The sequence below is a fragment of the Schistocerca cancellata genome, chromosome 1 (genome assembly GCF_023864275.1).
Source record: "Schistocerca cancellata isolate TAMUIC-IGC-003103 chromosome 1, iqSchCanc2.1, whole genome shotgun sequence".
In the NCBI taxonomy this organism is placed as follows: domain Eukaryota; kingdom Metazoa; phylum Arthropoda; class Insecta; order Orthoptera; family Acrididae; genus Schistocerca; species Schistocerca cancellata.
Genome location: NC_064626.1, coordinates 1,118,254,747 through 1,118,282,531, shown reverse-complemented (window position 1 = coordinate 1,118,282,531; position 27,785 = coordinate 1,118,254,747). Strand labels below are relative to the sequence as shown.

The 27,785-nt window shown below is 44.0% G+C and overlaps 1 protein-coding gene across 1 annotated transcript in view; it reads left to right on the top strand.

Annotated features, from left to right (window-relative positions):
• LOC126092275 (E3 ubiquitin-protein ligase listerin) overlaps positions 1 to 27,785 on the top strand; it is a 156,564-nt gene that overhangs the window by 10,058 nt on the left and 118,721 nt on the right. Inside the window, exons 3-5 of the mRNA XM_049907795.1 lie at positions 6,417 to 6,686; positions 8,960 to 9,075; positions 24,738 to 24,918. Of these exons, the coding sequence (XP_049763752.1) occupies positions 6,417 to 6,686; positions 8,960 to 9,075; positions 24,738 to 24,918 (567 nt within the window). The remainder of the gene's footprint in view (positions 1 to 6,416; positions 6,687 to 8,959; positions 9,076 to 24,737; positions 24,919 to 27,785) is intronic.

The window sequence follows — 27,785 nt, the reverse complement described above, 5'->3', positions numbered from 1 at the left end:
TGTCAGGCGCTACACTACTAATGGAGTATTCAAACATTACGGGATTCTTTTTCCTATTCATCTGCATTAATTTACATTTATCTATATTTATAGTTAGCTGCCATTCTTTAAACCAATTACAAATCCTGTCCAAGTCATCTTGTATCCTCCTACAGTCACTCAATGACGACACCTTCCCGTACACCACAGCATCATCAGCAAACAGCCGCACATTGCTATCCACCCTATCCAAAAGATCATTTATGTAGATAGAAAACAACAGCGGACCTACCGCACTTCCTTTGGGCACTCCAGATGATACCCTTACCTCCAAGGAACACTCACCATCGAGGACAACGTACTGGGTTCTATTACTTAAAGTCTTCGAGCCACTCACATAATTGGGAACCAATCCCATATGCTCGTACCTTAGTTAGGAGTCTGCAGTGGGGCATCGAGTTAAATGCTTTCTGGAAGTCAAGGAATATGGTATCCATCTGATACCCTTCATCCATGGTTCACAAATATCATGTGAAAAAAAGGGCGAGTTGCGTTTCGCAGGAGTGATGCTTTCTAAAGCCATGCTGACGCATGGACAGCAACTTCTCTGTATCAAGGAAATTCATTATATTTGAACTGAGAATATGTTCAAGAATCCTGCAACAAACTGATGTTAAGGATATTGGTCTATAATTTTGAGGATCCGTCCTTCTACCCTTCTTATATACAGGCGTCATCTGCGCTTTTTTCCAGTCGTTCGGGACTTTACGTTGGGCAAGAGATTCACGATAAATGGAAGCTAAGTAAGGAGCCAATGCAGTAGAGTACTCTCTGTAAAACCAAATTGAAATCCCATCAGGACCTGGTGATTTATTTATTTTCAACCCATTCAGCTGCTTCACAAACCCAGGGATGTCTATCACTATGTCCTCCATACGGGAATCTGTACGAGGCTCAAACAGCGGTACGTTTGTACGATCCTCCTGCGTGGAAGATTTCTCAAATGCTAGATTTAAAATTTCAGCTTTCGTTTTGCTGTCTTCCGTTGCCAGGCTAGATTGATCAGCGAGTGACTGGATGGAAGCCTTCAACCCGCTTACCGATTTTACCTAAGACCAGAATTTCCTTGGGTTTTCAACAAGATCTTTTGCTAAGGTATGACGGTGGTAGTGGTTGTATGCTTCGCACGTCGCTCTTTTTACATCAGCACGAATCTCTACTAACTTTTGCCTGCCCTCATTCTCCCAATCTTTCTTGTACCGCAAGCGCATCTGTCTTTGCTTACTGAGCATTCTCTGAATTGCGCTGTTAAACCACGGTGGGTCTTTTCCATCCGTAACTCACTTTTTTGGCACATGCTTCTCCAATGCGTGATTTACAATGTGTTTAAAATTTGCCCATAATTCTTCCACGTCCATCGTACCAGAAGTAAATGAAGTCGATTCATTTACTAAGTGGGATACAGACAACTGCTTATCTGCTCTTTCTAGTAAGAATACTCTCCTAGCCTTCTTGACCGACTTTTTAACTTTCGTAACCACAGTCGTAATGACAACATCATGATCACTAATCCCTGTCTCAACACTGACACCGTCAATGAGGTCTAGTCTGTTCGTGGCTACCAGATCCAAAATATTTCCATTACGCATTGGCTGTCAATTTAGCTGCTCAAGACAGTTTTTGGATAATATGTTCAAAAGTAATTCATGCAACGGCTTGTCTGTACCACCTGTAAGGAATCCATAGACATCCCAGTCTATACTAGGTAGGTTGAAGTCTCCTCCGACTAATATAGCATGATCCGGGTACTTCTGCGATACAGAGTGTAGACTCCCTTTGAATGATTCTAGAACTGTCATGGTGGAACCTGGTGGCCGGTAATAACACCCAACAATTAACTTTATTTCTCCTAGTCCTGTTAAAACGTGTCCAGATAACTTCACACTCAATCTCTACTTCGACCTCAGTAGACACAATATTTTTGTCAACTGCAGTGAAGACACCACCTCCTATGGTGTCTAATCTGTCTTTCCGATACATGTTCCAACCGTCACTAAATATTTCAGAACTTCCTATCTCAGGGTTCAGCCAGGTCTCAGACCCGAGAATAATTTGCACGCCACACGCTTCCTGGAGGGCAGTAAATTCAGGAACTTTATTCCAAACACTCTGAAAATTTACTGCTAATATCTTGATAGCTGAAGTGTCTTTACACTGAGCGGGTCCTGATTTCCCTGCCTGCACGTCGACTGGTGAGTGTTCATCAGGACACCTCGCACTACTGCCTAGCCTAAAAAAACCCCATGTGCACGCCACAAGTACTCTGCTACCCGAGTAGCCACTTTCTTTGTGTAGTGCACCCCTGACCTATCTAGGGGTGTCCTACAATTCCCCACCCAGTAGCGCAAGTCTAGAAATCCGCAGCCAAGACCGTCACAGAGTTGACGAAGCCTCTGGTTGAGACCCTCCACTCGGCTCCAAACCAAAGGACCCCGATCCACTCTGGGAACGATGCTGCAAATAAAGAGCTCTGCTTGCACCCTGCTTGCGAGGCCAGCGGTCTTCACCAAATCCGCAGCCGCCTGTACGAACTGAGGATCACCTCAGAACCCAAGCGACAGGCATCATTGGTGCCGATGTGAGCAACTGCTTGCAGATGACTGTACACTGTACGCTCGATAGCCGCAGGCAAGGCCGCATCTTGGATGAGGCCCCCTGGCAGACAAATCGAGTGCACGTTGGAATTCTTTCCAGCCCTGTACGCTATTTCCCTAAGGGGCTCCATCACCCGCCATATAGCATTTCCTCTTCTCTCTGTGAATTGGTTTAAGTGCTTCATCATTCCAATTATATTCATGTTTTTTATTTTCAAGAAATATTTTTGAATTATCACCCTCTTAGGACCATCTCAGTTTCCCCTTTTTTTAAAATTATTTTACATATATATCCATGAGCATTTTACTGAAAGTCATTGTGCCTAGTCTATTTAAGTGCATGCCATCCCTTCTCAGACATTTCTCACTTAGAAATTTGTTTGCCAGAGAAGGAACATGTTGTTCCACAAAATTGAGATTGCTGTTTTCTGTTTTAAGTGTTTTTAACCAAAGTATTTAGAGTTGCACCTCCGTAAGACAAATATTGTCCAATTTTTCTGTCTCTTTGGGCTGATGAATATTACTCCAAGTCTGTCACACTGTTCACTAATTCCATTGTTTATTTTGTATGTAAATATTACTCACCAATCTTGTGTGTAAAATTCCACTGAGTGGCAGTCTTGAGCTTGTATGCACCCTTTTGGCTGAGTGAATTAAAATTTGTTTCTCATTCATGTTTTCTTGTCAGCTGCTGCTTCAGATATTACACCATTGTATCTATTGGACACAAATCGGAGTGGTTGCTTTGTGAATTGTTGCACACTTTTTGAATTGTTGCACTCAGAATTTGGCAACCATGAGAGATGATGGGTTTAATTGTTATTGATGCAGTCCGTTGTCCAACAGTTAATATAGAGGGGAAAGAAGAGGGAAGTAAATTTAACCAGAAGAAATATGTTTGAGAGTGTTATTTGATGGCTGTTAAGTAGGTAAGAGCTAAAATGTTAAAAAGTGAGAAACATAAGGGAAGGATCTGGTGTAAATAACATATGATAAAACAATATTCTCTAACTCGCATTATACCTTATTCAAGGAGGGAAGAGGGGTTTGCAAAGATTCTTGTTCCTCTTTATAACAGGTAATTCTCACAATTAACTGAAATCTTATATACCACTTCACCAACTGACAACCAAACTGTTACCTTTCAACCTAACTTATACTTTGCACTATACTTCGGATCAGTCTGTCACCATAACTGACTTTCCAAAAAAATGATATAGATACACACACAAGATAGTCAGCGTTCTGTTCGTTTCCCATTTGCAATATATGACGTCATATGTCACATCATCATTGTGCCACGGTACAAATCTGACATCTGGTATTGGTACATTTCAGTTGACACCTTCCCGTTTTATCTGTAGTCTAAGTGACCTGCCCCCTTTTCTACATCTCGAACCAATTTCTCTCTCCTTGCCAAAGAAGGAGCATGTTGTTCCACAAAGCTGGGATTGCTGTATTCTGTTTTAAGTGTTTTTAACCAAAGTATTTAGAGTTGCACCTCCATAAGACAAATATTGTCCAGTTTTTCTCTCTCTTTATGATTTTTAACAATTTCCTGGTATGTGTGTTCCAGTTTATGTGAGATTTGAACTGATCAGAAATGCCAAAGCATAACAGGCACAATTTTCTGTAAAAGATCAATGAGTAAACCAAAGTCAGAAAAGGTGTCACAGAGAGGAAATAGTGTAATAAGAAGGAGAGAAAAGTTATATTGAGAGCTATATGAAGATATTGTGTTCAAATAATTGGAAATGACATTAGAAGAGACGGGGAAACAGTGATTCATTTGGAGCAACCACAGTAGAGCTACACTTCAGTGATCAGCTTGTGAGACATCTATCTCAGTAAACTGTCTACTGACATAGTGCATGTAATCTGCAGAAACCAGTATTGACAAATATGTTCACTGTTATATTCATCGAAAAAGCTCACCATCCCTGCAAGGCAGCATGAGACTTGGTCAGTGAACACAGAATGAAACCCACCTCTTGATCTAATACCTACAGTCCAGGTGAATTTTACCACATATGTAACAGAAAAGTCTGTTCTCATTTTAATGGTAGTTAAGGAGCACTCTGTATGTGGAGTTATGTATTGCATCTGCAAAAGAATAGCCTGCAGACAAGATGAATGTGTTTTTCATCTTCCAAGAATGAAGTTTTCGGCAGGGTTGCAATGTGAACATCTTAAGAGTAACATTGGGAGGTTTTTATAACACAAATACGCATGTTTCCAGATAGCAATAGTGTACTTATGATGTGTAATAACAACACTCATGCTTTCCCATTTAACGTAATATTAAGGTAGTGATATGTAACATATCAGAAAGCAAAATACTATATCAATTTTTTAGCCAGTACCAGAAGATGGTCCATGCATAGACCAAAAGGTTAAAGTGCACTTATGGTGTCAGCTCTTCTGCTGCATGCTGCTGTGAGAAATTTGTTTCTTTTGACTATAGCCAATTGGCTTATTGTATACAGAAATCAGTGAGAATTGCCGAATCCAATGATTTCTTTTGTGGGAAGATATGATTTAGGCCTAATTAATTTTGTTTTCTGCGTGGGTACCATGAGATTGACAATTATTGACGTGGCTGTTATGGAGTATAAAGTTGATTATTGGTTTTCAAATGTGTGTTTTGTATTGTATGTTTCTCAGAATAGGACAGGATTTCTTGAAGTGTGTAGTTTGGTTGAGAGTTGGTGAAGCCAATAAATATGACAGGAGGAAAACTGGCTGTGGCGATGGACTGATCTGTAACATAGCCTGGTGGTTATTTTGAAAACTCTGTGGGGTATTTTCTAAATGTTGAGGTTGTGCTTACGCAGGAACCTAAGGGTACAGTTTAAATTGTACAGAATATTTTGTTTTATATGACAGCATTCCACACAATACATTCCATTATGCCACCACGTAATTGGATAGACTCCGCATTATGATCACTAGTTTCTCATTGGTTCTGCCATCTTGTCTAATCATCTGAATCATAATGTATTGTGTTCACTTCCCATAATTCTCTGTGCGAACAGTTACTAACTGCAGCATGCAACACAAAGGCCGTCAACACCTTAAGTGCAGTTTTAGCAGACTGAAACTAACAGCGACTTAAGTTTCTGACAGCAGCTGATGATGTAACTAAATAAATTTTTTGACAGTAACTGATGATACAGCTATATAAATATGCCTTCATGAAACGTATTGTATCTGTGGATCACCACTTTTCAGAAATAATATTCATTGCATTCAGTTAATCTGCCAAGTTGTTTGCCAACTCTGACAAAATTTCCTTAAAAGTTTTTATTTCTTCTCTCTAAAATTTTAATTTCCTTTCCAAATTTTCCTTATTTTCTTTTACTACTTTCTCTGTGTACTGATTGAATAACATCTCTCACTCCATTCTCAATTACTGCCTCCCTTTCATGTTATTTGACTCTTATAACTACAGTCTCATTTCTGTACAAGCTGTAGATAATATTTTGCTCTCAGTATTTTATCCCTAGTTACCTTCAGAATCTCATATAACGTACATTTCCTCCTATTTCTCACTCAGCCATACTTAAAGATCATTGATTAAAATATCAGTTTTTAGTGTGTATTGTCTTAGGTTGAATTAGGCTCTTCAGATTATCAGGATAAGTTGATGTATCTCTCCTCGGGAAATGATGAACAGTCTGTACTGTAGTATCTCAAAATCTACAGCTTTGAAATGTGTGTAGTATAATGCTCTAGTAACTGCTATGTGATTTTCAAACCAATTGTGTTTGTATGGCATTTTAGGCTTTACAGGAGTTCACACAGTTGGTATCAGCAGGAGATTCAGCTGAGGCGGTCAAAGTCTTGCTCCCTTGCTGGGCTCGCCTGTTTTGCCAGCTGGTGCAAGACCCTGAACACCGCGTGAGGGAAGCTGCACACGTAGCACAGCGTGCTATTGTTCGGGCCGCCCGCCGCAACTTGGCTCCGCACCTTCGGCAGCTCGCTGGTCCATGGTTCACTGCACAGTATGACACTCATCCCCCTGCTGCCAGTGCTGCTACACTTGCTCTCCAGGTATTGTACCTACGAAGGACATGTGAAAGAGATCATGCCCAATTACTGTATATCAAAAGGATACCCAAAAAAGTCTATAGACATAAACGTAGATGTCAGGTGCTAAGAACAGAGTGTCCAGTCTCTTGGAGGCTATATATCTGTGCAGTACGAGGCCTGTCTGGAAACAAAACTCTTGATGTTTTTTTCAGGACCACTGTCCCGGAACTACATTGTTTATGGAACACTGTACAGTTTTTATCTTTCCAATCTTTGTTACTTCCTTTTCTGAAAATCAGTCACCATTGTTAATTTAGTACCTTTCCTAATTCTCATTTGTTACACATTTGAGTTTTCATAAAAAGCTGCAAACAAAAACAAAATAATATTTTTATTGAGTTAATATTAATATTAATTATTACATAATTTTATCAATATGTGTATACTGAATCAAGATGGGCTTTGTGATGTGATAATTATAAAATGAACTGCAATTAGTAAGTGCTTTCAATGTGATAACTAGAAAAAGCCTAGATCAGAGCCAGTGTTGTACTACTAATGTGTTTTGTGCAGAATGTTGTCAGTGCTTACCTTGAGGAGAGGAAAGAGTATGTGTGAAGCCAGTGAGAGGTCAGTGAATGGAAGATGTGTTTTGAAGGAATATTCACGTTCTCTTGTCAGTGTATAACAACCTCCAACATCATAACACATTCGGAAGAAACAGGCAAATATTTTAACAACAAAAATTAACAATTTAATTTAAGCTGTACTGTTAGGTCCCGACCTACCCACGACCTCGTAATTCATGACATATTCAGAAGAAACAAATATATGTGACGACAACGATCCTATATTTAAATTTTGTGAGTAAAACTGTCATATTCCTCCTAACCTAGGCCTCTGGCTAAGCTACAGTTCAGTCTGTCAGCAAACCAGGTATTTTAGCTTATATATTTGTTGACTTCGCCAACTCTCAACCAAATGGTCATGTTTCAAACTAACCACATCCTTGTAATTTGTTTCGTATTCAGAAAATTCAGTCAAATAATTGTGACAACAAAAATTATATTACTCTTTGTTCTTGGGTAGCATCATAATCACACCCATTGAAGTCATGACATATACAGTAAAAAATAGCTGAATATTTGTGACAAGCAGGATTATAGATTTCACTGCTGCATGCCAAGCTTCAGTACAATTTATAATATTGCTTGTCACAATTATTTGGCTGCTGCAATTGAAGTTGTGCTATTGGTTACCAACCTAACCACAGTCTCACAGCTTGCGACATGTTTGGAAATAGTCAAATATTTATGACAACTGTGAAGGAAGGAATGGTTTCTAATTTCTATTTCAGTGCTAGAAATTCATTATCTCTTTTCTCACCTCTTGTCGTTTATGTGAAAGTGTCGCCCCATTGGCTATGTGAAACTGATGCGTTGCCAACCTGTGAACAGTAGACAAACACCGCCATGACTACCATTACTCCTGATCTAGACTTGAGCCATAATATCTTTTACAGTCTAGGTAACAGTTCAAATGACTTATGACAATAAATAAATTGAATAAATAAATCTGTAGGTAAAATTTCACTGCCCTGGAAGATCATGTGTTATTCACTGTGTTTAAGTTTACCATCATACTGGGGAACTATTGAATGTACAACACAGATGTGGCATTTAAAACTTTCCTGGTGTATAGATTATCTAATAAAGGAGGAGCTCAGTATACTTTTGTCAGTAAACGCATGAAAGTTGCCAGAAGACTCTACACCAAAATATTGTGGGAGCAAGTTACCAACATGTTAGTTCCAAAAGTCACGGACATACCGAAACAGATTTTTTATTTTGGTGCCGTAAATACATGGAAAAGATGTTTTACCAATGGGAAAGCATAGTCTCCTCTCTCATAGGGTTCTTACAATTAGCTGTAGAGACACTCTTTTTGCCTTCGCATTATATGTCCCACCAAATATTGTCACTTTTGCTCCACGTAACATGCATGTAAAAATAACTTTTGGCATGCCTCAAAATACTATTGTGGGACTGTTGCTGTGCACTACATGTATAAATTGTCTAGTAAATAATGCAAAATAATTTTATGAGGCTGTTTCTGAACATTACTGTTGTATACAGGAAGGCTGCAGCACCAAAAGACTGTATGAAATGCAAGAAGAGCTGCAGTGGATCAATGATTGGTGCAGGGACTGACAGCTGACACTGAATGTTATAATGTCATTGATAATGCATGTTTTATGGCCTCTCATTTATGCACCATATTTTTATTTGTTTTAGGATGCTTTTCCACCAAAGAAGATGATTGAAGCAATAATATTTTGCCAACAAGAAATATTAAATTACATAATCGATAATGTCACTGTGCAGACTCCTCAGACCCTGAGTAACCCAAAGTAAGTGAGCTACTCATTTTTATTCTTGAAAGGGCGATTTATGCCACTTATGAAACTCGCTTAATGAATAATATAAATTGAATGCGAAATACACATTTCAAAACATTTATAGAAATTTTTATTTTATGCATAATGTCTCTGAAGATCAGATATTTAGGTAAACGCTCCAGGTTGGAATATCAAAAACTGTGAAAAGGACAGATTTCTTCTCAGTGTAAAGATGCAACATTGAGTTGCATGCAAGCTCCACAAAAAGACTGTTACATACAAAGCTTTCAGCCAAAGCCATCTTCAGAAAAGGAAGGAAAACATACACACCCATTCATGCAAGGAGGCGCACGCGATTGCTATCTCTGGCCACTTTAGTCAGACTGCAACTGTTACATTGAATGAAAGCAGCAGTCCAGAGTGGAATAGAAAAGAGGGAGGGATAGCAGAGTAAGGGTGTGGGAGAGAAGAGCGATGTCTTGCAGAAAGTGGAAAAGGTTGGTGGAAACATTGGCAGACAGTGAGCACAGTGAGGGTGAAGGGACATGAATTGGGAGTGATGGGCAGGATGTGGAGATACTAGGTTATCGTAGATTGAGGCCGAGATAATTTCGGGAGCAGATAATGTGTTGTAAGGATACTGCCAACTATTCAGTTCAGAAAAGTTGATGGTGGAGGGGATGATTCAGATGGCCTGGGTTGTGAAGCGGCCATTAAAAGCAAGCATGTTATGTTCATCTGTCTGTTTTGCCATGGGGTGATCCACTCTGTTCTTATGCACAGTTTGGCAGTGTCTATTCATCCTGGCAGAGAGCTGGTTGGTAGTCATACCAGTATACAAAGCTGAGCAATGATTGGAGCAGAGATGACATGGTTGCTTTCACAGGTGGTCCAGCCTATGATGAGATAGGACACACTTGTGACAGTACTATAACAGGATTGGGGATGTCCTGCATCTGGGTCTTCCAGTGGGATATATGATCCCTGTGGCAGGGGGCTGGGATTGGGTATGTAAAATGCAACACATTAAAATACAGTAGTGCTACTATTACAGTGAAAATACACATGATATGGTCAGTGTCATAAAATTAAATGGAATGCATATCAAACACCTCAACAGCACAACTGTATCGTCAAAGCTGACATGCCCCCTAGGAGGCTCGCCACTCTTTATCGGGCTTGTGCTTGGCTACCATGGGGCCCCAGCCTTTGCAGCATTTTTTCCTTTATGTGCTTTATGTCTGTGCTCTTGCTATTCTTTTCCCCCTCACTTTTGGAACATGTCTGGGATATTATTGGGAATGTTCTGCATTGTCTGTCACTGACGTAAGAACAGTCTCACCTATGTTTTTCGCTCCATTTTCCTTTCCTTGTTTCCCTTCTCCTCTCGTTCCTCCACTTTGGCATTTGAGGTTCCTCTTTTTCTTCTTCCTCCCTGTGCGCTCCTGTAGGACAGCCCATGCGTCTGACGCATAACAGGCGACTGGGTAACACAGAATAACCGGCCCCATGTTGACAGGTAGGGTTTGCACGTACCCCCTGGTACTGGCCAGGCCCAGAAGGGGCGATCGCCTAAGCTGCAACCTTCCCAAATTGCCATCTTCACAATCGGTGTCTACAAAACATAAACATAATGAGGCAATGATTCAATGATTCCCACTGCACCATGTTTCCTCATGGTCTTATGTACTGAAGACAGTCAGTCCTTCGCCACAGTAAATCCATTTATTATTCAGAAAGGTGTTGATCCAATTGCTGGCCCTGTGAAATCCTGCTCTCATTTACGGAATGGCACTTTGCTTTTGGAGACTACTTCTGATTCTCAAGCACAACAATTGCTTGAAGTCTCGCTTCTCCACGGCTACCCTGTTCGTGTCGGGGTCCGTAGAACTTTGAGTTCTTCCTGTGGTGTAATTTACACCAGACTGCTCGATGGTCTAACTAAGACCAAAATTCAATCTTACCTCTCTGACCAGGGTGTCGTTGCCATCCATCGTGTAATGAAATAGGTAGATTCCTCCTTAGTGCCCACCCACATTCTTTTTCTCACCTTTGATAGAGTGGTGCTTCCATCCAAGATCAAAGCAGGCTATGAAATTATCACAGTCCGGCCATATATTCCGAACCTGGTGCGCTGCTACCAGTGTCATCGTTTGAACCACACTAGAACGTCTTGTTGACATCCAGTCGAATGTGTAACGTGTGGTAGGGATGCACCCGATCGCGATTGTCCACCTCCTAATCAAGTGCAATGGCGCCCATGCCATCTCCTCTCGGGATTGTCCCGTGTATCTTGATGAGCGGGCTGTCCAAGAGATCGGGGTAAAGGAAAAAGTGCCTTACCCAGTAGCTCACAGGTTACTGGCTATTCACAAACCCAGCATTCTTCTGTGTGGCACCAATAGTTCTGTTCTTTTTACCCCTCGCTCCATGAAGGACATGCCCACGCAGACGTGCGACCATCAATTCAGCTCTGAGGTTGTGAAATCGCCCAGGTAGCGTCGCTATCTCCCCCGTCCAGCTGTGCAACAAGCCGTCAGACTCTTGCCTCAAGGGGCGAAGCCACCAGCAACACAACCGGTAGGCCGGAGAGGACAGTAGGAGTACTCCTGTGAAGACTTCGTCCATCCCTCCAGCCAAACAACACCGGTGTCTTCCTCTAACCAGTAAGGTTCAAGAGAATCCTCTTTGACGGTGTTGCCCAGCCGGCCTCTGTGTTGCTGGTGTGCACCGCCAACCATTTTTCAACGTTGGACTCCACAGACCGACCGCACAAGCAAGCTGATGCTTCTGTGGACCCCACGGAGCAGGATCCTTCTGCTTCTGTGCCCTGTAGTAGCGACTCTTCACCAGCGGTCACTCGGCAGTTGCCGAGGTGCCACCCCCACATCTCTTCCTCATCATGACTCTCCTCCAATGGAAAGTTCGCGGCCTTCGGTCCCACAAAGAGGATTTACAGCTGCTTTTAGCATCACAGCGTCCCCTTGTTCTCTGCCTTCAGGAAATGAAGTTGCGCCCTCACAACTGTTTTGAGCTTTCACATTTCCTATTGATTCATTTTGACCTTCCCCTGAGGTCGGCATTCCATCTCAATGGGGTATCATGCTGCTCATACAGGATGACAGTCATAGTCAAACCATCTCCCTGATTACTGATCTTCAAGCTGTTGCAGTCCGCCTTTTCCTTTCCCACCTGACTTCTTTCCTCTGTACCATTTATGTCCATCTGTCATTCGATGTCACCATGGCAGACTTCCTTCAGCTTATTGGGCAGCTACCTCCCCCATTTTTGCTACTCAGTCACTGTAATGCGCATCATCCTCTTTGGGGTTCTCCCAGGATCTGTCAGAGAGGTGCCCTCTTGGCTGACCTTCTCAACGAACCTAACCTCTTCCGCCTTAACTCTGGAGCACTCACTTTCCTTTCTGACTCCTTGCACACCTATTCCCATTTGGACCTATCCTGCACTGCCTAGCTTGCCCATCATCTTGAGTGGTCCATTCTTTCTGACACCTACTCAAGTGACCATTTCCCGTGTGCTATCTGGTTGCTGACTCCTACCCCATCCGCGTGCACGCCCAAATGTCAGCTTACTAATGCTGACTGGCAGCGTTACACTTGCCTGGAGACCTTCGAAGAACAAGATTTCCGCAGTTGAGATGGCCAGGTGGAATATCTCACAAATGTTATCCTTACTGCTGCAGAATGTCCTGTTCCTCGCACTTCCTCTTTACCATTTCATGTCCCAGTCCCTTGGTGGACTGAGGCATGTCGTGACGCAATTTGTACACGGAGACATGCTCTCTGCATTTTTAACTGTCATCTTACCATGGCAAACTGCATTCATTATAAACAGATGCGTGCAAAGTGTCGTCACGTTCTTTGGGACAGCAAAAAAGGTAGCTGGATTTCATTCACTAGTTTTTTTTAACAGTTCCACTCCATCTTCTGTCATGTGTGCCAACCTCTGACGGCTCTCTGGGACCAAGATCCATTCCCCAATTTCCGGCCTGACAGTAGCAGATGATGTCCTTGTGGACCCTGTTGCTATCTTCAACACCTTGGACCGCCTTTTTGTGGAAGTTTCAAGCTCGGAATTGTGAATGCTACAATGCCGCCTTTACTATGAGGGAGTTGGATCATGCTCCCAGTTCCTCCTGATCCTCCGCCCCAGGGCCATTCGCCATCCACATTCAGATGTTGCAGCACCTTTGTCTTGTGGGCATGCACTTTCTGCTTAACACGTACAACCGCATCTGGGCAGAGGGCTTATTTCCCGGATGCTGGTGTGAAGCCATTGTCATACCCATACCTAAGCCTGGTAAGGACAAAAACCTTCCTTCTAGCTACCACCCCATCTCTCTTACCAGCTGTGTTTGCAAGGTGATGGAATGTATGATTCATGTCCAGCTGGTATGGTAGCTCGAGTCGTGCAATTTACTGACGAATGCACAGTGTGGGTTTTGAGCGCAGTGTTCTGCAGTTGACCATCTCGTTACTTTGTCCATCCACATCATGAATGGTTTTCTGTGGAAATCCCAGACTGTGGCCATGTTTTTTGATTTGGAGAAGGCCTATGACACCTGCTGGAGAACCGGTATCCATCGTACTTTTTACACATGGGGCTTCTGTGGTTGCCTGCCCTGTTTCCTTCAGGCATTTTTAAAAGACTGAGTTTTCAAAATGTGTGTGGGTTCTGCCTTGTTGGACACCTTTATCCAGAAAAATGGTGTGCCTCAGGGTTCCATCCTGAGCGTCTTCCTCTTAGCTGTCGCCATCAACCCTACAATGGCCTGTCTCCCCGCTGGGCATCTCCGGCTCCCTTTTTGCTGATGATTTTGCCATCTATTGCAGTTCTCCATGGACCTGCCTCACTGAGTGGCACCTTCAGCGATGTGTTGATTGTCTTATGCCTAGAGCATCGACTGTGGCTTTCACTTTTTCAATGACAAAACCGTCTGCATGAATTTCTGGTGACAGAATTGGTTTCTCCCACCATCTTTACATCTTGGGCCTGTTGCCTTTCCGTTTGTTGAAACTACAAAATTCCTGGTGCTCATGCTCGATAGGAAACTCTCTTGGTCCTTGTCTTACTGTACGTGGTTCCTCAATGTCCTACATGTCCTCAATGGTACTTCCTGGGATGCTGATCAAACCAACCTTCTCCATTTGTACCAGTCCTTCGTCCATTTGAGACTCGACTATGGGTGCTTTGTTTATGCATCTGCACGTCCATCCATCTTATGCCGTCTCAACACTATCTACCATCGTAGCATCTGTTTGGCCACAGGCGCCTTTTACACTAGCCCAGTTGAGAGTCTGTATGCTGAAACTGCTGAACTACCACTGCCCTAACGATATGACTTTCTTCTCAGCAGGTATGCACGCCATTAGTTTGCCATGCGTGGCCACCCATCCTATCCCTCCTCCTTTGATGATTCCTTTGATCACCAGTATGGAGCACATTCCTCTTTTCTGTTACCTCCTGGAGTCCACTTTCAGCTCTTGCTACAGCGGCTTAACTTCACATTACCTGTACCTTTTCCTTAATCATGTTGGCTTCGTGAAGTGGCCCATGTTAACCTTGGCCTTCATTCGCTTCCTAAGGACACTACTCCAGCCTTGGTCTGTAGCCTTCAGTTTCATGACCTTCGCATGGAATTTCGCGAGAGTACCTTTGTGTACATTGATGGCTCTCGGACTGACTGTGGGGTCGGGTGTGCCTTCATCATTGGCACCCGTATTTTTCGATATCTGATTCCGGCACACTGCTCAGTATTTACAGCCAATCTCTTCACCCTGTATCAGACCACGGAGTATATCTGGCGACACAGCCTTTTTGATTCTGTCCTCTGCTCAGAATCACTCAGTACCCTTCAAAGTCTATGTGCACTCTACACAGCCCATCCCTTAGTGCAACGGGTCCAGGAAAACTGTCACTTGCTCACTCTTGGTGAAGCCAGTGTGATGTTTCTGTGGTTTCCTGGTCATGTTGGTCTGCCAGAAAATGAGGCTGCTGATGCTGCTGCCGAGGTTGCAGTTCTCGTACCTCAGCCTGTGAGTTCCTATATTCCCTCCGATGATCACTGTGTTGCCATCTGTCAGGAGGTGGTGTCCCTTTGGCATCGCCAATGATCCTTACTTCACGGGAACAAGCTCCAGCTTATTAAGCCTCTCCCAGTGGCTTGGACAACCTCCTCTCAGTCCTCCCCCAGGCAGAGGTCATTTTAAGTAGGCTGTGTATTGGGCACTGCTGTTTTAGTCATCTTCATTTGATAAGTGGTGCTACCCCACCACTTTGTACACATTGCGCCCAAGTTTTAACAGTCCGCTACTTCCTGACGGACTGTCCATTTTTTAACCGCTTACATTCCCGCTTGGGTTTGCTGTCTGATTTATTGGCTGTTTTAGCAAATGACGCGTGAGCTGTCAACCATGTTTTACTTTTTATCCATCAAAGTAATATGGCGAAGTCCATTTAATTTTTAGTTTTGGACCTCCAATTCTGTATGGCGTCTTGTTTTAGCCCTTTTTCCATGTGCCTGTTTTTAGCTGTCTTCTGTTATGTCAGTTGGGGCTGACATATAGTCTTTTTTTTCACCTCCTCTGTCTTTGTACGAGGGCAGTTCAATAAGTAATGCAACACATTTTTTTTCTGAAACAGGGGTTGTTTTATTCAGCATTGAAATACACCAGGTTATTCCCCAATCTTTTAGCTACACAACACTATTTTTCAACGTAATCTCCATTCAATGCTACGGCCTTACGCCACCTTGAAATGAGGGCCTGTATGCCTGCACGGTACCATTCCACTGGTCGATGTCAGAGCCAACGTCGTACTGCATCAATAACTTCTTCATCATCCGCGTAGTGCCTCCCACGGATTGCGTCCTTCATTGGGCCAAACATATGGAAATCCGACGGCGCGAGATCGGGGCTGTAGGGTGCATGAGGAAGAACAGTCCACTGAAGTTTTGTGAGCTCCTCTCGGGTGCGAAGACTTGTGTGAGGTCTTGCGTTGTCATGAAGAAGGAGAAGTTCGTTCAGATTTTTGTGCCTACGAACACGGTGAAGTCGTTTCTTCAATTTCTGAAGAGTAGCACAATACACTTCAGAGTTGATCGTTTGACCATGGGGAAGGACATCGAACAGAATAACCCCTTCAGCGTCCCAGAAGACTGTAACCATGACTTTACCGGCTGAGGGTATGGCTTTAAACTTTTTCTTGGTAGGGGAGTGGGTGTGGCGCCACTCCATTGATTGCCGTTTTGTTTCAGGTTTGAAGTGATGAACCCATGTTTCATCGCCTGTAACGATCTTTGACAAGAAATTGTCACCCTCAGCCACATGACGAGCAAGCAATTCCGCACAGATGGTTCTCCTTTGCTCTTTATGGTGTTCGGTTAGACAACGAGGGACCCAGCGGGAACAAACCTTTGAATATCCCAACTGGTGAACAATTGTGACAGCACTACCAACAGAGATGTCAAGTTGAGCACTGAGTTGTTTGATGGTGATCCGTCGATCATCTCGAACGAGTGTGTTCGCACGCTCCGCCATTGCAGGAGTCACAGCTGTGCACGGCCGGCCCGCACGCGGGAGATCAGACAGTCTTGCTTGACCTTGCGGCGATGATGACACATGCTTTGCCCAACGACTCACCGTGCTTTTGTCCACTGCCAGATCACCGTAGACATTCTGCAAGCGCCTATGAATATCTGAGATGCCTTGGTTTTCCGCCAAAAGAAACTCGATCACTGCCCGTTGTTTGCAACGCACATCCGTTACAGACGCCATTTTAACAGCTCCGTACAGCGCTGCCACCTGTCGGAAGTCAATGAAGCTATACGAGATGAAGCGGGAATGTTTGAAAACATTCCACAAGAAATTTCCGGTTTTTTCAACCAAAATTGGCAGAGAAAAAAAATGTGTTGCATTACTTATTGAACTGCCCTCGTACTATAGTTTTGAATTGGGCACGTGTGACCCCAGTTGTTTTTTTGCGCTAAAGCAAAACAAAACCAAAACCAAAGTTGACATGCATTCAGTTTGATTTTATGATAGTGACCAAGCTATGTGCATGTTCTTTTTACAGTGACAATAATGTATTTTAACATGTTGAATGCTGACTGAGTAATAGAACTCATATGAGGCTTGCATAAATAGTTATATCTTTTTTTTTTTTTTTTTCCTATATGCATTTCACATTCAAGATAATTGTGTCTACACCTACTTTAGCTGTGCGAAACCCTTATTAGGGACACCTTCAAAGATGTATGGAATATATCATGCTAAGTGCATCACAAATTTTGCTGTGATTTAGTATGATAATTGCACAAGGGGATAAAATTAGCTTATCACTGAATTATGAAATAAATTTTTTTTTTTTTCAAAATAAAATAACAGCCTGTGTAGGAAAATGACATCCCCCAAGAAATTTACAATGGCTGTGGAGCCATATGCGCAAAAAGACTGTCAACTGCACTCAGTTACCCTTTATTCAATTTGTTACTGCCCATCTTATAACCTCTATTAGACTGATCTTCCATGTACTTTGCTGTCTCTTGCAGAATCGCAATACCATTGGCTAAAGCTTGAAGCTACTGTTTAATCACTCTGAACTTTAATTCCTTGTTCAGATTCCTCTTGGGTTTCTTTATTGTAAGCTGGATGTACAGATTGAATGACATGGGGCCCCCCTGCGGGTTCGGGGGTTAGAATAGGCCCGCGGTATTACTGCCTGTCGTAAGAGGCGACTAAAAGGAGTCTCAAATGTTTCGGCCTTATGTGATGGTCCCCTCTCGGGTTTGACCTCCATCTTTCTAAATTATTCCGAAGAGCGAGCCAATTGGGGAAGGGCGCCTTACGTGGTGCACTGTATCCGTCGTGCATTGAGACCTTTAGCCGGCTTTTTCGTCGTTGCAATGGTGTCCCACTCGTTTTCCATCTCTTGGGCGAGGATACGTCCCTGGATGCGATTCCCACGCTGCACTTTGCAGTGTTTCTTTTAACTGCGACGACGACCTTGGACAGTTTTGCACCTAAGATCCAGCACAGTAGCCAGTCCATTGTGGTGGGGCCGCCATGTACCCTCTTGGTTGTAGCCCCCTGACAACACAGGGATCACTCTACTGATGCCTGCGCCGTTAACTCCCCACGTATGCCAAGGGGTAGATGCCCGTCTCCCTGGGGCATCAGGACTCCCGGCAATGGACATCCTGCCAGGTGGCTATTGCTGCGGCTGGGTGGCGCCCGTGGGGAGGGCCCTTGGTCGGAGCAGGCGGCATCAGGGCGGATGACCCGCAATGAAGCGTGGTACATCATCTCTCGCTGGCGGCCAGCCGCCAGCAGTCTCTAAGCGTTCTCGGGCTCAATTTAATGCTGAAAAGTACAATCTGAAATCGTTCCCCTCTCTGGCCACGCCGTGGGAGGAGCGTAAGTCTCAGAATGGAGGTAATAGTTATTCGCCCCGATTCTTAGTTTGTACGAGAGCTGATGGGGAGTCTTTTCTCTCCACAAAGCCTCAGTTCTTCGTCGAGCATTTAGAGGACAAGTTTGGGGAGGTGGAGGGCTTGTCAAAAATGCGCTCTGGATCGGTCCTGATCCAAACGGCATCCTCTGCCCAGTCACGACGGTTGCTTGCTTGTGACAAGTTGGGGGATGTTGCTGTTACGATCACGCCGCATAAGAGTTTAAATATGGTTCAGGGAGTTATTTACCATAAGGACCTCCTTTTGCAGTCTGATGACGAGCTGCGCGCCAACTTAGAGCGCAGGGGTGTACATTTCGTCCGGCGCGTTCATCGGGGTCCGAAGGAAAATCAGATAGCTACCGGTGCCTTCATCTTGGCCTTCGAGGGTGACACGTTACCGGAAAAGGTCAAGGTGATGGTCTACCGATGTGACGTCAGGCCCTATATTCCTCGCCCGATGCGGTGCTTCAAGTGCTGGAAGTTCGGCCATATGTCTTCCCGCTGCACTTCCAGCCTCACATGTCGAGATTGCGGACGCCCGTCTCATCCCGATACTCCATGTGCCCCGCCTCCCATCTGTGTCAACTGCGGGGAGCACCATTCACCTTGCTCGCCTGACTGCAAAGTCTTTCAGAAAGAGCGCAAAATCATGGAATATAAGACCCTGGACCGGCTGACCTATACTGAGGCCAAAAGGAAATATGACAGACTCCATCCTGTGAGAATGACATCTTCTTATGCAGCTGCTACAACAACTGTGCTAGCCCCATCAGTTTCGAGACTTCCAGCCAGCTCGATAAGCAGTAAGACTCCTCCTGCCCCCTTGCCCGTGGGGAGCTCTACCCAACCGGTTGCTCCTGCACCACCTACCTCAGGAGCAACCTCCTCCCACCCGTCGGGGACGTCCGTCCCCGCTTCTCAGCCGGAGAAGCGTCTAACTTCTTCGGCTACTCTCGCCCGTAAGAGTTCCCTTGGGACCCTCCCTTCCCAGGGTTCCATCAGCGGGAAGGATGGCGGCCGCCAGTGGCATAATTCCTCCCCAGCGGCCGGGCGTAGGGCTTCACGATCCTCCTCTGTCCCGGAGACTGAATCGGTGAAGCCTTCCCAGCCGGTGCAACCCAAGGTTCAGCGAGAGAAGTCCAAGAGAAAGACCTCTAAGGCCAAAGAACTTGCGGTGGCACCAACCCCACCGCACCTTTCGCGCTCTGCGTCTGAGGATGAAGTCGAGATTCTAGCGTCCGCTGAGGACCTTGATCTCGCTGGTCCCTCAGACGCCATGGATGCCTCTCGTACGGGTACTGAATCGGTGGCAGTGATTGAACAAGCGGCGTAAATTGCCTTCCCAGTCCTTTCACGCCTTTCTCAGCCATGGACAATATCATCCTCCAGTGGAACTGCGGCGGTTTTTTCCACCATCTACCTGAGCTCCAACAACTTATCAGCCTTCACCCTTTCTTCTGCATTGCTCTTCAGGAAACTTGGTTTCCAGCAATGCGAACCCCCACCCTCCGTGGCTATCGGGTTATTATAAGAACCGGGCAGCATATGAAAGGGTGTCGGGTGGCGTCTGGCTCTATGTCCTTCACACTCTGCACAGCGAGTCTGTCCCTCTCCAAACACCTTTAGAGGCTGTCGCTGTTCGGGTGTGGACGCCAAAGGCTGTTACCGTCTGCAGTCTTTACCTTCCACCGGATGGTGATGTCTCGCAGCATGTCCTGGCTGCGCTGATAGCCCAATTGCCGCCACCTTTCTTGCTATTGGGCAACTTCAACGCCCATAACCCTCTGTGGGGTGGGTCAGTGGCAACAGGTCGAGGCGCCATCGTTGAGCATTTATTGTCGCAGCTCGATCTCTCGATTTTAAATGATGGTGCCTTCACACACTTCAGTGTGGCGCATGGCACATACTCCGCCATTGACCTTTCAATCTGTAGCCCTAGCCTCTTCCCGTCTGTCCAATGGAGTGTGCATGACGACCTGTGTGGTAGTGACCACTTTCCAATCTTTCTGTCATTACCACAGCGTCACTCTTCTGGGCGCCCTAGCAGATGGGCTATGAATAAGTCTGACTGGGACTTGTTCTCCTCCACTGCCGCTCTTGAGTCTCTCTCTAATGACGACATTGATGCGGTGGTTCAATCGGTCACCACCGGCATCGTTACTGCCGCCGAATCTGCCATTCCCCGATCTTCTGGGTCCCCTCGGTGGAAGGCTGTGCCTTGGTGGTCGCCTGAGATCGCTGAAGCGATTAAAGATCGCCGGCGGGCGCTCCAGCGTCACAAGCGACATCCCTCCTTAGACCACCTTATCGCCTTCAAACGGCTGCGTGCGCGGGCCCGCCTCCTTATCCGCCAAGGCAAGAAGGAGTCCTGGGAGCGGTATGTGTCCACCATTGGCCTCCATGTCACTCCTTCGCAGGTCTGGGCCAAGATTCGACGCGTCTACGGCTATCGGACCCCTGCCAGCGTCCCTGCGCTCTCACTGAATGGAGCAGTTTGTACTGACTCCGACGTCATTGCCAATTGCTTAGCAGAGCATTTTGCTATGCGTTCCGCTTCTGCGAATTACCCCCAGGCCTTCCGCTCCATTAAAGAGCGGATGGAACGTCGGAGCGTTTCGTTTCGCACCAACCACCCAGAATCTTACAATGCTCCATTCAGTGAGTGGGAATTTTGCAGTGCCCTAGCTGCTTGCCCTGATACCACTCCTGGGCCAGATGGCATCCACTGTCAGATGCTGAAACACCTTTCAGTGGACTGCCAGCGGCGCCTTCTCGATCTTTACAACCGTCTTTGGGTCGAGGGTGTGTTTCCGTCGCAATGGCGGGAAGGCGTTGTCATCCCCGTTTTGAAACCTGGAAAGACCCCTCTGGAGGTGGACAGCTACCGCCCCATTAGCCTCACCAACGTTCTTTGTAAGCTTCTCGAACGGATGGTGAGCTGGCGCTTGAATTGGGTACTGGAGTCTCGGGGCCTTCTGGCTCCGTCTCAGGGTGGGTTCCGGAAAGGCCGCTCCGCCGCCGACAATCTGGTGAGCCTGGAGTCGGCCATCCGTACTGCCTTTGCCCGCCGTCAGCACCTGGTCGCTGTCTTTTTCGACATGCGGAAGGCGTACGATACGACATGGCGTCATCACATCCTTTCCACGCTTCATGGATGGGGTCTTCGGGGTCCTCTGCCGCTTTTTATACACAATTTCCTGTTGTATCGTACCTTCCGCGTGCAAGTCGCAGCCTCCTATAGTTCTACCCACGTCCAGGAGAACGGTGTGCCACAGGGTTCTGTTTTAAGTGTCTTGCTCATTGAAAAATCTATAACTGCTCAACCAACACTCAAGAATGGAAATAGGAGTAATCTGCTGAATTACAGACTCAAATCACTAACATTCATTTCAGTAGGATTTTGGAACACACATTCTGTTTCAACATTATGAATTTCCTTGAAGTAAAAGTTTTATTGACAAATAGACTACACAGAGTCAGAAAATGTCATTCTTGTGAAGGACAACTAGCACTTTACTCTCACAAAGTAGTGAGTGCTATCTAAAGGGGATATCAGATTGATTCCATATTTGTAGATTTCCAGAATGCTTTTGACACCATTCCAACAAGTGACATGTAATCTAATTGTGTTCCTACATAGATAATTTTGCAGGGAGAGCGAATCAAAGACTGTGATTTGTTGGCAGAACACTTCGAAAATGCTAAAGAGACCGTCTGCACTACTCTTGTTCTTCATCTTGTGGAGTATTGCTTTGCGCTGTGGGCTATGCAGCAGATGGATTTATGGAGGGTATTGAAAAGCTTAAAAAAAAAAAAGCAGCTCATTTTGTATTATCTCAGAATGGGAGAGAGTGCTACGGATATGATATGTGAATTGAGGTGGCACCAATTAAAGCAAAGGTATTTTTTGTTGCTACAGGATCTTCTCATGAAATTTCTGTCACAAACTTTCTCCTGTTACTCGGAAAATATTTTGTTGGCACCCACGTACATGGGAAGAAATGATCTTCATAATTAATTCAGAGAAATCAGAACTCGCACAGAAAGATTTAAGTGTTCATTTTTCCTATGTGCTGTATGGTTATGGAACAGCAGAAAACTAGGTTGAATGTTGTTTAGCCCATGTTTGAAAGAAGAACCATCCTTTTGATCTGGCAGTCACTATTAATTAAACACAAAGGAATTGCAGACATTGGTTGCAAGTAAGCATTAATGTGAAACAGTGGAGAAAGTTTAAAATTTGTGCGGGACCGGGATTCGACCCCGCATCTCCTGCTTACTTGGCAGATGTTCCGACCACTAAGCCATCTGGCCACAGTGGTCATGACGACTGGATAGACTACACTAGCATGCTTCCCATCAGACCCAAATCCGCAACTTATCCACACACTATGAATGTAGTGTTCCCTGCCCATTATCCTCATTACATCAGGGCATGTCACCAATTCCCATAAGAGTTTGAGCCTGGTGTGCATCCGCATTGAAGAGATCATTGGCCATATTTGCCTCAGGAGCCTGTTCTTTCATCTGAAAGAATGTGTGAGTAAGTTGAGAATTTGGGTCTGATGAGAAGTGTGCTAGGGTAGTCTGTACAGTTGTTATGACCACTGTGGCTGGGCGGCTTAGTGGTCAGAGCATCTGTCTAGTAAGCAGGAGATCTGGGTTCGAATACTGGTCCAGCATAAATTTTCAACTTTCCCCGTTGATTTACATCAATGCCCACTTGCAGCCAATGTCAGTAATTCCTTTGTATTTAAATCTGAAATAAATAGCAGTGCATTTATATTTATAACAAACAGTTTATTCAGAGTCCAGGCAGTGATGACACCTTAGACTATTGCTTTCTTCACCTTACAAAGGCAGCTAGGTCAGCTGCTGAAATATTCTGCATGAAAGTAGGATCATCAGCGTAGTTGGTCACTCTGAATAATACAGTATTAACAGAGTTATCCTTTGTTGCTAGATATTACATAGACATTGACCCTTTTTTGGGCCATACAGGATATGCTTCCAACTAAATGTATTTCTTCACAGTGTTTAAGGGAGTAAGTGTTACCACTTCTGCACACTCCTGCCATCTAGTGGCAGTTCGCTGCACCAGCTGTGGTTTCCATTTGCTGTGAATTATAGCCTTTAGGACTGTGGGAAGTATATATCTCACCAAACAATGGTTTTTTAATGATTCTTGGGAAGTATGCTTACCACCAATGCAGTTTCTGGAAGGGGCTTGGGAAGTATACTTACCACAAAATTAATTATCATTTGTGTTCCTTGGGAATCATACTTACCATCAACTTAGCGGTATCCCAAAGCTTTTGGGAATATGTCTTACCACCTCTGCCTATGCCTGAAATCTTGTGGTAGTACACTGTACCTGGTGTATAAAAACTGCTACAACAATCAGTTTCTGTTTGTCATGAGACCAGCTGTTATTGGAACACATTGCTTCACATCTGCATTATACATTATTGTGACCTGCATTAGCTCATACCTTATTGCATGATAAAGTTTCTAGGATTATTTTCACATTGTGGTAAGTGAACTTTAATATCGGTTACAAATATTTTTTATATAAAGTAAAAAAATTAAAGTAAATCAAAGTAAATAAAAAATATAGTAAAAAAATAAAAACAGAAAACATTGTTCATTATTTTTTTATGTGTAATGGCAACACATAACAGCTCACAAAAGGAAAGTGGGAAATCTATTTACCACCATAGTTTTTGGTCCTAAATCACAAAAATAAAATTATCAAAAAAATAAATAAATATATAGTTGGCTGATCACAATTCTAATGGGACAGCAAAAAATTATCTTCACTGAGTTGCTACAAAAATGTGCCTGCGAAAGGGTGAAAGTGATTCTTTTCTCTGCATCTGCACCCTGAGTGGAACATACTAGGCTTCATCCTGAGTTAATGTACATAAGAACCAGTTGTAGTTTTATACAGTATCATAAATGTTGTCATGTAATCCTACTGAGGTGTTGTGGTTAATTTGGAATCCTTGGCTAACACTCTCATTGCTTTTGTTTTTTTTTTTTTACCTTCCTTTTGAAGTGTTTATTGTTAATATTGTGCAAAAATAATCTCATCACTAACTAATCTGCATTACTAGACAATAACTGCAGAAGGACGTTGTTTGTGGACAGTGCAGTGTATTGTATGAATAGATATGAGATTAATGTGATTCATGTTTATGCAGGACATCATCTGCTGAAGATATGGAATCCAAATATCAGAGGGTACTTGTGAGCTCCTTACAAGGATATGCATTATTTCTACAGAAGATGCCACCAGAGCATCTTGAGGCTGTAAATGATCTCAATAAAAAACTTGTTTCTTCCAAGAGGTTCTGGAAGCTGGCTTCACATAAAGCCCCACTGGTATGCAGTACTTCGTGTGCAATCTTAAATTATAATTGCATTGAATTTTATATTACTAACTGAAAATTAAAAGATTAAGAAGCATGTACCACTAAACTTGGTTAATTGTCTCTATGCATTAATTTAATTTTGATCAGATGCTGCACAGTTAGATATTTTGATTATCTCACATTTTCCCAACCCAGAATGCACCCCATTTCCACTACTTCTAGCTTACCTGAACACTTGTCGCATTTCACACAATCATTTACACATGCTACCACCAATAATTTGGTTTGGTAAATTTGTAGGTACATTAATTGTGACTAAATGTGTTAATTTGGACATACAGCTGCAAAACTTTTGGTGTCAGATGGGAACACCATCAAGAGGTACTCTGACAAACAAAGATGCTATTGTGTGTGCCCTTTGTGCTCTCTTGAGAACACGCACATCTCTGGGTTCAAATACATCAAGATTGTGTAAAAGGAAAAGTTGAATTCTGAAACCTGTTAAAATCATGAAGTGACAAGTTTGCAAAACATGGATGTAGGTGTAGTACTCACCTTCGTGAGAGACAAGTTACCATAAAGTGTTGGTGTCTGGTGGAACTGACAGTCTTCTCATTGTTTTGACCCTCATTTCTTGAAGATATTGGCACTGAGTTATAGATGCCTTGTTGATCCTTCCTTTCCACCATTAAACAATGATCTTGTTCTTCCCATCATATTTCATAGAAATGACCACAATCACGCAATAGTTCAGTGTCTCTTTTTGAAAGGCTGGCTAACATAATTTCTCATCCCATCTGTTATGGACTTTGCACATGTGACTGTGGTTAAGATATTGGATACTTAGTTTTGATAATGCCGCGAGTCAATTTATAATGCTTAAAAAAACAGTGCAAATTAAACATACAATTTTCCTTGTACACTGTTGAAATGTTATCTACTTTCTACACAAAGGAGATGACATATTGATATTTTTGAGGCACCAAGGTTTAAAGTGAACACACTCATATGCCACGATTGCAGTGTAGACAGTTTTGTTGCTCCAGAATGACCAGTTTCAACAGTCTTATGCTGCCATCAACTGATCTTATGGAACTTGCTATAAAATTGCCATGTTACATTATTTGAAGTCAAAGCATAAAAGGCACTCCCCACATGAACTTGTCTTGATAAAAATCCAGCTGATAAAATACACACAGTGATAAAAAGCACACAGTTAAAATCCTTGTTTTGTCCACGCATACTGGTGATGTACAGGATTCTCACAAGCTTGCATCACGGCACTATGCTGCCAGCAGTGCCCATGCCAGTATTCTTGCATTTTCCCTGCTCCGGTATAGAGCGTAAGTGTCACAAGCTCTTTCATCAGCTGAGGAAATCTGCTATTGTAGAACATTGGCTTGGCACCATCATCATATGGAGTTCAACAAACTGAGATTCTGGTGTGCACCTCCAGCTATTTGGAATAGTGTCATTAAGTATGCAGTTGAGATTAAATTAGCATTTTGCCTCATAAATAAAAATGGAAGTTTTTGCTTAAATTCTGTTTGGTATCGTGCTCTCTCCCAGATGAAATAACAAAGAGAGAGATTTAATGCTTCAAGCTCACTCACTGACAATTCGTACTAACTATTGATAACTTCTGATGTCGTCATCTGTGGTTGTGTGGTGTCTTTCTGCATAACAACAATGTAGGGAAAGATAGATTGCTACTTACCATAAAGAAGACATGTTAAGTTGCAGGTGGGTGAAATTAAAAGACACTTACATAAAGCTTTCAGCCACAGCCTCCATCAGCAAAAGAGAAACATACACCATTCATACCCGCTAGGAAGCACACCTCATGCACATGACTGCCAACTCCAGCAGCTCAGGCCAGAATGCAGCTATCACCTGGGAAGCAAGCAGCAGTCAGGTGGTGGGGAAGAGAAGGGATAGTAGTGTACGGGTGGGGGTAAAGGCGGACAGTCTGGCAGCCTGTGCAGGGACTAGAATACCAATGGGCACAGTGTCAGTAGGTTGTGGGTAAAAAGAGGAGTGGAGTGGGGAAATATGGGAGAGAGTGTTAGCAGGGGGTGGAAGACGGGAATGGGGAGGGGGGGGGGGAGGGGAATGATAGGACAGAGAGGGTGGAAACTGTTGGTTGGAGGGCGTGGGGACAGTATTTTATCATAGGTTGAGGCCAGAACAGTTTCAGGAGCAGAGGAAGTGTTGTAAGAATAACCCCCATCTGTGCAGTTGAGAAAGAAATGCTGGTGGTGAAGGGGAGGAGCCAGATGGCTCGGGTAGTGAAGCAACCACTGAAACAAAGCATGATATGTTCTGCAGCATGTTGTGCCACAGGGTGGTCTACTTTGCTCTTGGCCACAGTTTGGCAATGGTCGTTCATTGTGGTGGACAGCTGGTTGGTAGTCATACCAATATAAAAAATGCAGATGATTGCAACAGAGCTGGTAAGTGACATAGCTGCTTTCACAGGTAGCCCAGCCCCTGATGGGGTAGGATAAACCTGTGACAGGACTGGAAAAGGAAGTGCTGGGTGAGTAAGTTGGCAGGTCTTGCACCTGGGTCTTCCGCTGGGATATGATATTTGTGCCAAGAGTTTGGGGGTTGGGAGTGGCATAGTGGTGGACTAGGATGTTGTGGAGGCTGGGCGGGCAATGGAACATCATTTTAGGAGAGGTGGGAAAGTTCTCGGGTAAGATGTCCCTCATTTTAGGGCATAAGCCGTGATGGAGGATGTGGTTCAGTTGTTCCAGTCCAGAGTGGTACTGGATGACAAAGGGGACACTCCTTTGTGGTTGTTTCTTGGGGGTGATGGGAGGATTGAGGGTATGAGGCGAAAAGGCATGGGAGATCTGTTTTTGAACTAAGTCT